We start from the raw sequence: 13,107 nt of genomic DNA, 5'->3' as shown, positions 1-13,107 counted from the left end.
CTGTTTTAAAATACAAGTTCTTCTTTGGTCCAGAGGATACAATGTACATTTCTTTCAAAAAAGACCTGAAATATTAATTCGTCCAATCATTATACACATGTCGAGTGTGTGGTTGACCATCCCAGATGCCTTCAAGACCAGAGAAATCAATGGTGCTTCTGGACAGTGTTAACATTCACTGTCGTTTTTGCACAGCAGAGTAGTAAGTGGCATTTGTGAATGTAACTACAACTGTGTTACTTGATAAAAGTTTGCCAAAGTAATCGTGAGCCATATATCATTTATTGATTATCAGTGATTGATGAATGACAGTTCTTAATGCAGTGGTACCTGAATTATTGAAGATGATGGGCATTCAGCATAGGCTAGCACCATTGCCCATTACACACCAACATTTCTCCAGGTTCCTTAAATCTCTTAGTTATATTATGCACTATGTGCACTCCCTTTTGATCTATCATTGAGAAACACATTGTTTTAAAACTTTTAAATGATTTACTCATGCATTTGTGGGAAAATTGGTAATCCTCAGCCCATCTTTGCTCCTAAAGAGTTAGGTTTTTCTTGCATGCAGCTTTTATACCAAAGCATGACTACAATCACCTGCTGAACATCATCTGTTTCTATTCACATCATTATCTTTTTTTAATTCATTATTGGCCCTAAACTGTCCCATCTCAACTCTTTTTGGAATGTGTTGCAGGCAATCAGTGGCAAAAATGGATGTATATTTACAAAAAAATATATTGTCTTTATACTGTTTGTAATGGATTATAAGTCAAAGTGAATTTTGAAATCACTGCTTTCTGTTTTTATTTTTATTTTCCATACTGTTCTAAATTTTTTCAAGTTGGGGCTGTATATTATGTATAAAATGCCCTGTCCAATTAGCATATTACTAAACAGAATGATTTGTTCTTGTTAGGCCTAGTTGGAGTTTGCACAGATTTGCATAGATTTTCTCTGCACCTATAATTTTTCTCCAAATCTGAAACACCTTTGCATTCTTTTAATGTTAAGCTCTACATTGGCTTAGTATGACAAAGTAGGAATGTGTACAAGAACACAGTGATGGACTGGTACCTTATCCATAGTGGATTCCCACCTTGTGACCAATGCTATTGGGATTGGCGTAGCAACCTAGAAATAGATAAGTGGGTTTGGAAAATGTACGGATGATCTGTTCTTAGCAGGCTACATAGGTTACTCGCCCACTAGGTATACTTAATGGCATTCATCAATTTTATACCTTATATTGTAAATGGTTTATGTTATTCTTCATTAAGCTAAGGTTGACCAAGATTTAAATTCAGCTTCATTGGAGTCTTATTTTTGGTTTTAATTTTTCTGTGCCTCTTTATCCCCACAAATTTACCATTCACATACCTATTAATGAACACTTTTATAAGTAGTATTAATAATAATTAATAACAATACATTTTATTTATTATTGATGCACACAATTTCATCCACCATGCCAAGATTACATTCCAAGGATGGGTAAATTAAGTATTGCCTGCTTTATTATATGGTAGAAACTAACATGTGTTTAGGTAAAAAAAAAAAAAAAGTAATATATTATTGTGATATGAAATTGAAAGAACATTTAAAACATATTTGTTAATTTATGCACATATGCTTTGTATTCAGTCCCTCAGTCAACTCATCACTTTGCCAAAAAGGTTCATTCACACAAAATTGTCTAGCTGTTTACATTGCCTGGATTGTCACACTAATTAATCTACCTTCTCCACCTGAGGTTACTTTTATTTTAGATGCTGCATAGCTTATTATTTTTAAATAGGTTAAACAGTGGGTGCTACAGCCTTTTCACCCCTTGCTTATACACTGATTTTTAAGCCTCATTATCTCCCAGTAGTCCAACTGGTCCATCAAACTCCTGTCTATTTACCAAAAATCGATCAGTATTCAGTGAGACTTAAGTACTTTTGGTCTTTCTAGAAAACGTAATGCAAGCAGCATGATGTAAGACAAGATTAAAATGTATATCTGATATCAGTAATATACATGAGTCATTTTAAGGCCTAGAATTACATCACATAGATGCCAATGTTTATGTTTTACTGGAGCTTTGAGATTGTCAGAAGTACAGCTGATATTTTCAACAAAGAAGAAACGTTTAGATTAGAAGTAAAATACAGGTTTGCATAGATTACTAATCTTGCAGATGGAAAACAGTAATATGGTTAGGATGAGCTGCAGGTACTGTACAGGAACTAACTTGCTCCAGCATTACAGCACTTATGGGCAGTGAGTAATTTGCAGCCTATGAAATTCTAAAAGAACAAATTCACAATTCTTGGTTGCCTTGATTATATTATAAAAATTACATTTTACCAGAAAGAAAAATGCTTTGTGTTCTTTTACTTTCATGTCTATGAAATGCAGAATTTGCATCAATTTTTTGCTTTAAGTATAATAAGTCAGAATATCTTAATTTTTTCTGAGCTGTGCAGTTTTCTGAAGCTGCCTTTCCCCTTATATAAAGCTGTGCAATACTTTATGCTTGATTGTATTTTTACTCTATATCTTAAATATAAACACTAATAAGTATATGGTACATATGTGATTTTAAACCAGCTTACTGAACTCAAAAGAATTTCTACAAACTACCCCCAAAGAATTCACAGTATCTGCAGCCAAACACATATTTCATAAGAAGTGACATTTGATTTATTGATTACTGCTTGCAGGCTGTGTCAACAAATTGATTGCTAAAAACCTACATTGAACTCATCTCTGTGTGCACTGTGTTATCAGTGTTTGTTACAATCTTTGCATGTTTGAGTTTAAAAAAAAAACACTTCAGTGATGTGGTTAGCACATCTGCTTCATAGATCTACAGATCTGAAGCTTATTTTCTGGCCAGGTCACTAAGTATGTGTATTTTGAATATTTTTCCCTTGTTTATGTAAGTTTTTTTTTTGCAGTCCACATTCCTTCTAAAGATGTACATAATCAATTAGTGATGCAAAACTTGCCTTTGCATTTTTTGACTAAACCTTGTATTAGCATAACATTCAAAACCCACTTATTCCTAATAAGGTTTGGAAGTGTCCAGAGAGCATCTTGGAATTAATGGGTGCAAGACAGGGTATCAGTCCATAAAAGGGAAAAGTCATGCACACACATACCCGCATTTTTTGGGGTCAATTTAGTTTCATCAGTTCACCTAATATGCACATCTATGTGGAAGTAGAATGCTGGAGTACCCGGGGACAAAAGGCAGACAGATTTCGGGAGAACTTTCAAACACACAGACAGCATCTGAGCCAAGGGTGCAAATTTCAGAAGCAGAAGAGAAAACCACAGCCACCCAATTGAGAAGGAAATTTAGTTTAAACTTCATCTATTTTAGAAAATAAATAATCATAAGTCTTAGATAATATGCATACGATGTACTGTACTGTATGTGGAAATATTTTTGGAGGTTTGGTTGCAATGTTTTAAAAACGAGAATATAAAAACATAAACCATTTTGCTGAGAACAGATCATTCATCCCACTCAAACGTATCAGTTCCTTTTCCATCAGTGTTTAGTAGATATATTCATATCTAGAAAGTATTTAGCAGAGTTAATTTCATTGTTAGTACGTACATGAATGCACTGTGGCACAGTTTGGCATTCCATCCAGGATTGTTTCATGCCTTATGTTGAGCTGTCACCACCCAGTGTCACCTTCTTCCAAGTTGGTTCTTTAACAATATTTACACTGCACAGATGGAAAAAAGGTGGATTATTATAAGGTGGATCACCTGGACAGATGGGCTAATGGCAAAGATGCTATTCATGCAACCAGATATTACTGATATATATTTTGCATAACTGAAGTAGTAGTGATTTTCTGTCCAAGGGAATTCAGTGGACCAATCATAGCTCAGTAGCAAATTTCTAGAAGTATGAACACCAGAAAAAGTTTTTTTCTGTCTGATAATTCGAAGTATCTTCATATTTTTATAGTGTTAGGTAGCCACTGGTCATATATCTTATATCCTGACCAAAAAGGATTAAATTCAATACTGGATCCTATCCTAAATTCTGACCCTGTAATCCAAATCTCAATAGCACTCTAAATGCATTATGTATTGGATCTACCTGAGTAATAAAAAAAACCAAAACATATTATTCTCTCCGAAATTTGTGGTACATACTCTGCAGAGTTTTCATTTGATATTTGTTTGTCAGACTTGGATAAGTCTATGTTTCATTAGAAAACATAATGGTTTTTTTGCTAGTATACTGTCCTAAGGGTTAAAGGACAACTAACTGTAAAAAAAAAAAAAAAAAAAAAACCTTCCCTGAAGGAGAATGGGCGTAGAATTTGATATTTTAGGACTATGTCTATGACTAAACTCTAATTCACTGACTTTGGTCTCCAATTCCCTGATATCTTTTAAAGATAAAACCAGTAGGTAATATATTTTTCTGATAGCTAAGGCGATCACAAAATTGCCTAATCAAATTCTGCAAAAACATATTTTCTCTTGATATAATTCAGATGTTCTTTAATGGGTTCTTACTAGGTGGAGGGTGACACATGTACTTATCCATCCATCCATCCATTTTCCAACCCGCTGAATCCGAACACAGGGTCACGGGGGTCTGCTGGAGCCAATCCCAGCCAACACAGTGCACAAGGCAGGAACCAATCCTGGGCAGGGTGCCAACCCACCACAGGACACACACCAAGCACACACTAGGGCCAATTTAGAATCGCTAATCCACCTAACCTGCATGTCTTTGGACTGTGGGAGGAAACCGGAGCACCCAGAGGAAACCCACGCAGACACGGGGAGAACATGCAAACTCCATGCAGGGAGGACCCGGGAAGCGAACCCGGGTCTCCTAACTGCGAGGCAGCAGTGCTACCCCTGCGCCACCATACTGCCTCATATGTACTTATGGTCTACCATATAAAATTGTGTATTTGTGTTGTCCAGTTGTCTAATATTTAAATCTAGTTTATCTTTCTGAATATGTTGACTGTGATTCAAACACTTTTCTGGTAAAAAGCTGACTCCAGAGGGTACTGATCTTTCCTTCATTTATTTTAGGCAAAGCAATGTGGAAAAGATGCAGTCTTCCATCATTTTCAGTCTGTTTTTGACATGTAAATGTCAGAGCTGTCACTATTTAGGCTCTCACAAAGTATATTAAATTTAAGACCTTCATCCCTCCTTGTAAACCTCACCCACATGTTCTACAATTCTGTATTTTTTGGAAAATCATCAAAAATGAGGAAAGGATCCATCTGTTTTAAACTACAGCAACTAGGTACACTGAACTATGGCTAATGTTAGGATTCTGTCATTGCTAAATGATAAACCAGAAGTGCTGATCGATTGTTTAATTGAATCTGAACCCTCAGTAGTTCAAGACTATAATAAAGAAAGACCTTTAGTTTGAGCTGGGCTCCAGCATTGTCTTCTGAAAGAATTATTTTTGTATACCTGTAATTGATGTCACAGTAAGCAACTTCTAGTCGAAGGGGATGTCAATCTTGATGACTACAGTTTCTGATCTTATAACCAGAGCATGTCATATTAAATCACTAGAAATTGCAGGATAAATCAAACTAGATTGGATGGATTTTGTCAAGATGAATCATAGACTGGTCAGACCGAGTCACTGGCAACATGCAAACCTCATAACTGGTGAGAATGGGAGCTCACCACAGCTGTATCTGTCTCACTACTGTTATGTAAAGGAAGTCTGCTACTGAAGATCACTAGAAAGGTTGCATAATGTAGCATAATGTAACATGGCCTTCACTCATTTATAATAAGATGTGAAATATATGCACTTATTACATCAATATAATTTGATTGTAAATTTAACACATTTTTGGGCATATGCATGTTGTATGATCATAGGGAGTAAGAGCCTGTCCTGGAAGTAGTAGATACTGAGTCAGATTAAGATGGGTGGGAAGCCAGTCTTCTTTATAGTCCAGACTCACATTTGCAACCACGTTAACATTCATATTTATTCCTGTCCAATTCTGTCAGCCAAATACACACATCTTTGCTATATTGTAGAAAACCGGCATAATCTTAATACATTATTCGCCTGCCTCCTCACTCACTCACTCACTCACGTCCGTCCGAAGCCGAATGCGCAGTAGCCTTCTGCGCAGCTGCCCGAAAAACCTTACGAGACCAACATCCAACCCCAACATCGCGGCAGGCGGCGGACTTACAGCCGCAAAAATTCAAAGAAAAAGGCGACTTCGATTAAAGCTCTAGAGGCCTGAAAGGCGATTTCGACTACAGCTTGAGGCCTAATTACGCATTCTGATTCAATTACGCATTCATTCAATACACCTATATCAGGTTTGTGGTGCTTATACTTATTACTATTGCATATTGTACTGGAACATTCATCATTCAATATTATACTATAGGCCTGGAAAATTCATCAACTAACAGTACAAGCCTGTACAGTAATGAGTAAAGCGGACTACAATCATTACAAAACAACTTTTTCGTTACTTATCATTTGTTCTTCATACACTGCTGACACAAACTTGTCCCCATTTCATCTTACGTTGTCGAAACGGGCTCTTTGTCTAGTCAGATATAAAGCTGATGGTCATGGGATAGAATGCAACCTCCATGTATACAAACAGTAGCCAGTCCATTATTGAAACTGCCCCATGTTACCCTTAAGCAAGTTGTCCAAAAGTTAATTAACTTTAAATGCTCTATCTATAAACCTTCTTTATTTGTAAAATTGCCTGATACAATGAGAATTATTTAAACTTCGTTATCTATATTTTAAACATTTTCTGCTGTGGTGAGGAAAGGATGGTTTCAGGCAATGTAGCTTACTTATCAATCTTGTGGAAAGTCTCCAAAACAGCCAATGAAAATGGTGAGAAATGCAAATAGTTCTATTGGTACTGATAAATAAAGCATTGTGGAATGAAAAATACAGATTTAATTTTGGTAGGTTAGGTTTTAGCATACCTTGGAGGGTATGTGCTACACACTTTAAAAAACAGTTTCAGAAGTTCTACTCAGTATATTGTTATTTTCATTTTGTTTCAAATGTTCTTAATGTTTGGTGCTTAGTGATCACATGAAGAGGGCAGTAAATAAGAAGACTGTGGTGTACAGATGTGTGTATGTTGCACTGGTGTATTTGTAAGTTTCTACTGAGACCTTTTTTAATTTATGATGTCCTTACCCACTTAAAATAAATTCATCAAAAGGGTGAAATTGTAAAACCAAAACATATGCCTGTCATTGCAGTTAGTTTGATTTATTTTGATTACTTTGCTCCAAACCCCTTTAATACTCCATTTCTAATTAGGTTTACTTTGTGTTTACTCTCTTTATGAAGAGCTTCTAAAATTAACAGCTATTACTATAATGCATTTTACTCCTGTCACCTGTAGTTACTCTCTTTATGGAGAGAGCTTCTGAAATTAACAGCTATTACTGTAATGTGTTTTACTTCTGTCACCTGTAGTTAAAAATAAGGTCAATGTTTATCTTGTGTGCTGTATAGGATGGCTAAAGGAAATTGGCATCAGGAAGGGTCTTAAAAAACTCCCTTGTTACTCCCTTGATGATGAGATTAAACTGAATCAGTTACAAACAATGATTGGGATACTGCCCATAATACCTCATGGGTGTCCCTAATGTTGAGGAACCTGATTTATGGTAGTTCTAGACCTGAGACACTGTGTGTTGGTCAGTTTTGGTGGCAGGCAGATGAAGGAGGCATGGTAAGTAGGATAAGTGAAGGAGAGAGTGTATAACGATTGTGACTTGGAATATTAGTAGTGAGATAGGAAAATTGTGCAAAATAGTACAAGTGCTAAACTGAAGGAGAGTGTTCTGAATAGTACAAGTGCTAAACTGAAGGAGAGTGTTCTGAAGTAATAGTAGATCAGCATATTGGAATGAAACCAGGTGATTGGAAATCTTTCATCAAAGTTCTAAAATGCTATATAAATTACATAAATGAATTCTCCATAACAATAACACCTAAAAAGAAAAAAGGTGGAGTGCAAAACCAAATGAAAACAGAAAATAACCACAACAGAGAGCAGGTGTATGCTGCAGTCATGAGACAAGGTTGAAAGGTAAACTGGTGACATATTAATCTGGTTGTGTAAGAAGCATGATAGGCTATTTGCTGGTGAGAAAAGTTGATCAGGACATGGTAAAAAAATATAACGGTGATTCCAGGAGAAAGTTCAGCATTGCAACATAATTTGGTTGTAGGTGATCTTTTAGCTACAGGCTTGCACAAAAGTAACAGGAGGTTTCTACTGAGACTGAAGGTCTGGAAGTTGTAGTCAAAGATGTTGAAATGTAATTGCTGAAACATTGCTAGCAAGAATGAATGAAATTTCAGAATTATCAGGTGTGAAGGAAGTGATCAAGAATGCTTGGTTGAAAACAATAGGACAAGTGTGCTGTTGGACAAAGGCACCGCCAACATAGTGGTGAAATATTGAGGTGGAGAGGAATGAGGAAAAGAGGAGATTGTCTTAGGAGTGACAGAAGATTGGCAGAAGGTGACAGGTCAATCTATAAGGAAGCAAAGCGAAATGCTAGAAGAGCAGTTAGGAGGGCACAAGAAGTTAAGAGATGGGAGTTTCTAAGTGAGCTGCAGAATGAACAAAGAGAAAGAAATGTTTTCAAGATCACAAAGCAGACAAGAAAAACAAAGTGTAGTAGTTGTGAATTGTGTGACAAATGCTGAAAGGAAAATTTTGATTGATACTATGGATAAGGACATTGGGAAGAATTGGATGGAGAAGTTGCTGAAAGAAGGAGAACAAATGGGGTAGTGATGTTCATTGTGAGAAAATAGAAAGACTGAGCTGTAATTTTTTGAAACAGAATGTTTCCAAAGATCTAAAAAAGATGGGTTAAGCAGCGGGCCAAACTGGAGTGATATTGGAAATGTAGAAGACAGCAGAGTGACAGACTTGTGCATCATGATTGCATGTTAAAGGGACGATTACTGAAGACTGGTGAAGAAGTTACCTCATTCCAGTATACAAGAGAAAAGGTGAACAATTGAAGTGTGGGCTCTATTGTGTGAGCAAGATTTTGGAGCAGATAATGAAGGTGGTTGAGAAAGTAATAGAGAAAAAATCAGAGATCGAGTGAAAAAGAAATGCAGTATGGTTAATACCTGAGGGAAAACCATTGTGATCTTTGTTGTAAGGCAATGTAGAAAAGCATCAAGTGAAAGTAAAGAAGCTGAATTATACATTTGAGGATCAGTAGAAGACATTTGATAATGGTGGAACAAGAATTGGTGAGGTTGGCATTGAGTAATTTAAGGGTGGATGAATGGTTAGTGTCTGTGGTGATGTCAGTGTATGAAGATGCACAGATGGTGGACGATGGCAGATGGTAGTGGTGAAAGGTGAAGGTGTGCCTGCATCAGGACGATGGCACTTTGGGGTGGTGAAAGGTGAGGGGGGTGCTGCATCAGGGTTTTTTTCCGAGTCCATTGCTTATTAGAATAATGATGAATTGGTGAATGATGCTGATAATCTTGTATTGATGGCAAAGTGAAGCAGAACTGAAGAAGGATGTACTGAAATGGAAAGCTACAGTACTTTGAAACAGAAAGCCCTCAATAGAACATTCAGAAAAGACCAAGGTAATAGTTAGAAGGATACAAACAGGCAAAAGGTGTAGCATGTGCAGTAGAGGTATTGGAAACAACTTACTTCAGTGCATAGGTCTTCTGAAGCAGCAGAAAAGATTAGTGGTATGAAGGGTAGTATGCAGATGGCAAGTGTGACCTTTGTTTGTAGAGGTGTGTAGAATGCTGATGTAGGAAGTGTATATTTAAATATTATTAGTGGAGTTGTTCCAGAGAAGGTAAAGAAGCTCTGCTAATTATGTGACATTTTGAGTGCAGGTGCAAATGTGGGTACAGTGGTGTTAGCAAGGATAAGAGGTGTGTGGAAAAAATTCTGGGAGTTATTGAAGGGTAAAGGTTATGAAAGTTGTATGAGTAGTAATATTCTTTATGGAGGTGAGATGTGTCAGAAGAAAGTGGAACATGAAACAAAGCTGGAAAGAACAGAGATTTGAATGATTAGTTGGGTGTGTGGAATGTCAGGAAGATGATGTGACAGAGAGGATGATAAAAGATGAGTTAAGAGAAATAAGTGGGTGCTGTGCAGAGGAGAAACAGACTAAGGTGGTTTCGTAATGTGGAATGAAAGGCAGAGTTAACTGGGTGAAGCATTGTCCCAAGATGGAGGTGGAGGGATGAGTCCCCAAAGGAGGAAAAGAACATGTAGTTGGAGGTGGTACCAGGTAATATGAAAATATTGGATCTCAACCCAAAATATGCCCATGCCATGGTAAGTAAAGGAAAAAGATTTGGGGATAAGACTTGTGGCGAGCGGCAGGGGGCGGTACCCAGCCGGGACACCCGGAAGGACCGAAAGAGGGATTACTCCTCTTCCGGACCACAGTTGGTATAGGGACCATGGGAACAGAGCATGGAAGCTCAACCCTATAGGGGCTTGTGGTTGCTGCCAGGGGGCGCCCGAAGCGGAAGTGCCGGCAGAAGTTCATCGGGAGGCACCTGGAGCATGTCCGGGTGAGCATAAAAGGGGCCACCTTCCTCCATTCGATAGCTGGAGTCAGGTGGAAGAGGACAGAGCTCGGTGGAGAGGAGTGGAGGTGGTCAGAAGAGAGAGAGAGAGGCATTGGAAAGGCCTGGACTTGAGGGTGATTGGTGCAGGGGCACTGGGTTGTGTGCGTACACTGTAAATAATAGAAAATATAAATAAACCGTGTGTGGTGTTTGAACCTTCGGTGTCTGCCTGTCTGTGTCCGGGCTGGTTTCCACAGACTAGAAAATGTCTATTAAACTGAGGATAATGACAATGATGATAATGTAATGCATAATTGGAAGATACTTTTTGCCAAAATACCAATTTGCCCGTACATGCCATGCCTGAAAATCAATACATTTACATTTTTTGTCAGGCATCCATAGGCTTAGCACCATTTAGATAAGTTTATATGTAGCTAAGTTCAAAAGGTTAGAAAGAAAGAAATGTACACCTAAGTCATATTCAATGTTTATTATGATACCCACCTTGAAAAGCATGTAATAGAAATGTATATAATGAAAAAAAATCACTGTCATAGAGGACATCTGGTGTGATAACTTCAAATAAAAAGAAGTATTTTTAAATGGGAAGACATGAATGTATCATTTTCAGACCATTCTTACCAGCATTTAGAGTCTTATGAATGCAGTTGCTGCAAAAGCAGGTACAAGTAGCTCTTGAGGCTTTTAGAGGCATTATGTTATTGATTTACAATGAGAAACCTTTTCATCCAAACCAATTATATTGTCCCACAGCTGCAGCATCACTTTTATTTTCACTAGTTATTTCATGTATAGATTGAGCAAAGCTCGATGCAAACACTCCTGTTTACATCTGTAACTCATTACTTGGAACAAATCTTTTTTTTTTCATTTCCTGTATCTTTTTCTTTCCTGTATTCTTTTGCAGGGTGGAGAGGTCAACAGATCAAGTCATCAAACCCGTCAATGTTGAAGCTTTGTCCAAGTGGGTGGGTAAGATCCCTCAAGATGTACTGCGGGACATGCCAGTAATAGCCCCTATGTTAGCAAAATTAGGATATGATCCTTACTCCAACACTCCTAACTATGGAAGGCCTGACCCAAAGGTTCTGGACAATACAAGAAGGGTAAGTATAACATTTTTTTTGTATTACCTTTTTTTGAAGTAAGCTTTTGTGAAAAACATTTTTTAAATGTTAAATTATTTGTTCTGTTCTCCCTAAAAATGGTTTCACATGAAAAATGCTCAGAGTACACTAAGAATGAAGCAGCAACATTGGATTGAGACATTCAGCAATGACAGCAAAAAACTAGTAATTTGTCAGTAAATATTCCTTTATGTGAACCAGGTAAATGCAAGTATACATCATATGTTAAATGTGAAAAATGTTTTACAGTGTTTGTTTGTGCAGACAAACTGTACTGTTGTTTAACACTAAAACTCATTATTCCACAAACAAATAGTAGAGGATTACTTCATTGTGAATTACACCCTGAAAACAGATTTGGGGATAAAAGCAGTAAATAATTAGGTGGCCATGTAAGCAACACACAGCACTTCATATTTTGTATTTGTTCTGCTCTTTAAAGTTTTTCTTGTTTCCTTTTCTTCCTCAAAATCACAACCCATCCCCCGCCCGGCTATATTAACCACACCTAGGACTTTTGCATTTTACCCTTCAAGCTTGCCAGCTAATCTGTGTCTTGTGTGTGTTACAATTATTTGAAGAATGTGCTTGCGGTGATCACAACATGTTAGATTCCTATTATCATCAGATTCACTGCACGAGTAACTCTTAAGCGGTTAAAAATGTATTAACTGCACTTAAAAATGATTTTTTTTCTGTTTACAGCTCCATCACTCACATGCTTAACACCATTAAATCTTTCAGTAATGCTTAACACTGCCTATTCATACTTTTTTTTTACTTAACTGCCTTCTCTTACCCTTTTTTTTTATTTTAGAACATTTAGGGATGACATAATTTTAAAAGTGTTTTGATTGATCTTTATTTTAGTTAAATTAGTTAATAAGATATACAGTAGTATTGTAATTTTTTTCTTTCCTTTTGTGGTCATTATTTATATCTCACTAACTTGTTAGTTTCTGCAATGGGTTGGCACCCTGCCCGGGATTGGTTCCTGCCTTGTGCCCTGTGTTGGCTGGGATTGGCTCCAGCAGACCCCCGTGACCCTGTGTTCGGATTCAGTGGGTTGGAAAATGGATGGATGGATAACTTGTTAGTTTACTATGGTTGAAGATTCAGTTGTTTTGGCGCATGCCATGCTTTTTGAACTTTTTGTGAGTAATCGCTCTTACATTTTAAGAGCATCACTCACAGACTTTATATGGTTGCTCAGAAAAAGACCCAATTTTAAAACAAAATTACACTATCAAAAGGTAAACAAAAGTTAACTAAACTAAATCAATTACTGTCCTGATTTATTCAAGTTTCAAACAAAATTATGATATTTGAAGCAGTCTGTTGTTTCTT

At 37.0% G+C, this 13,107-nt stretch overlaps 1 protein-coding gene and 1 long non-coding RNA gene across 3 annotated transcripts in view; one reads left to right on the top strand and one right to left on the bottom strand.

Annotated features, from left to right (window-relative positions):
* tpst1 (tyrosylprotein sulfotransferase 1) overlaps positions 1 to 13,107 on the top strand; it is a 183,564-nt gene that overhangs the window by 104,498 nt on the left and 65,959 nt on the right. For both annotated transcript variants that reach the window (XM_028806743.2, XM_028806742.2), the window contains exon 3: positions 11,541 to 11,739. In XM_028806743.2, the coding sequence (XP_028662576.1) occupies positions 11,541 to 11,739 (199 nt within the window). The remainder of the gene's footprint in view (positions 1 to 11,540; positions 11,740 to 13,107) is intronic.
* LOC127529034 (uncharacterized) overlaps positions 1 to 13,107 on the bottom strand; it is a 90,661-nt gene that overhangs the window by 51,448 nt on the left and 26,106 nt on the right. The gene's annotated exons all lie outside the window — the stretch shown is intronic.

The sequence above is a fragment of the Erpetoichthys calabaricus genome, chromosome 8 (assembly GCF_900747795.2).
Source record: "Erpetoichthys calabaricus chromosome 8, fErpCal1.3, whole genome shotgun sequence".
Lineage (NCBI taxonomy): Eukaryota > Metazoa > Chordata > Cladistia > Polypteriformes > Polypteridae > Erpetoichthys > Erpetoichthys calabaricus.
This window is presented reverse-complemented; position numbering and strand designations above follow the sequence as displayed.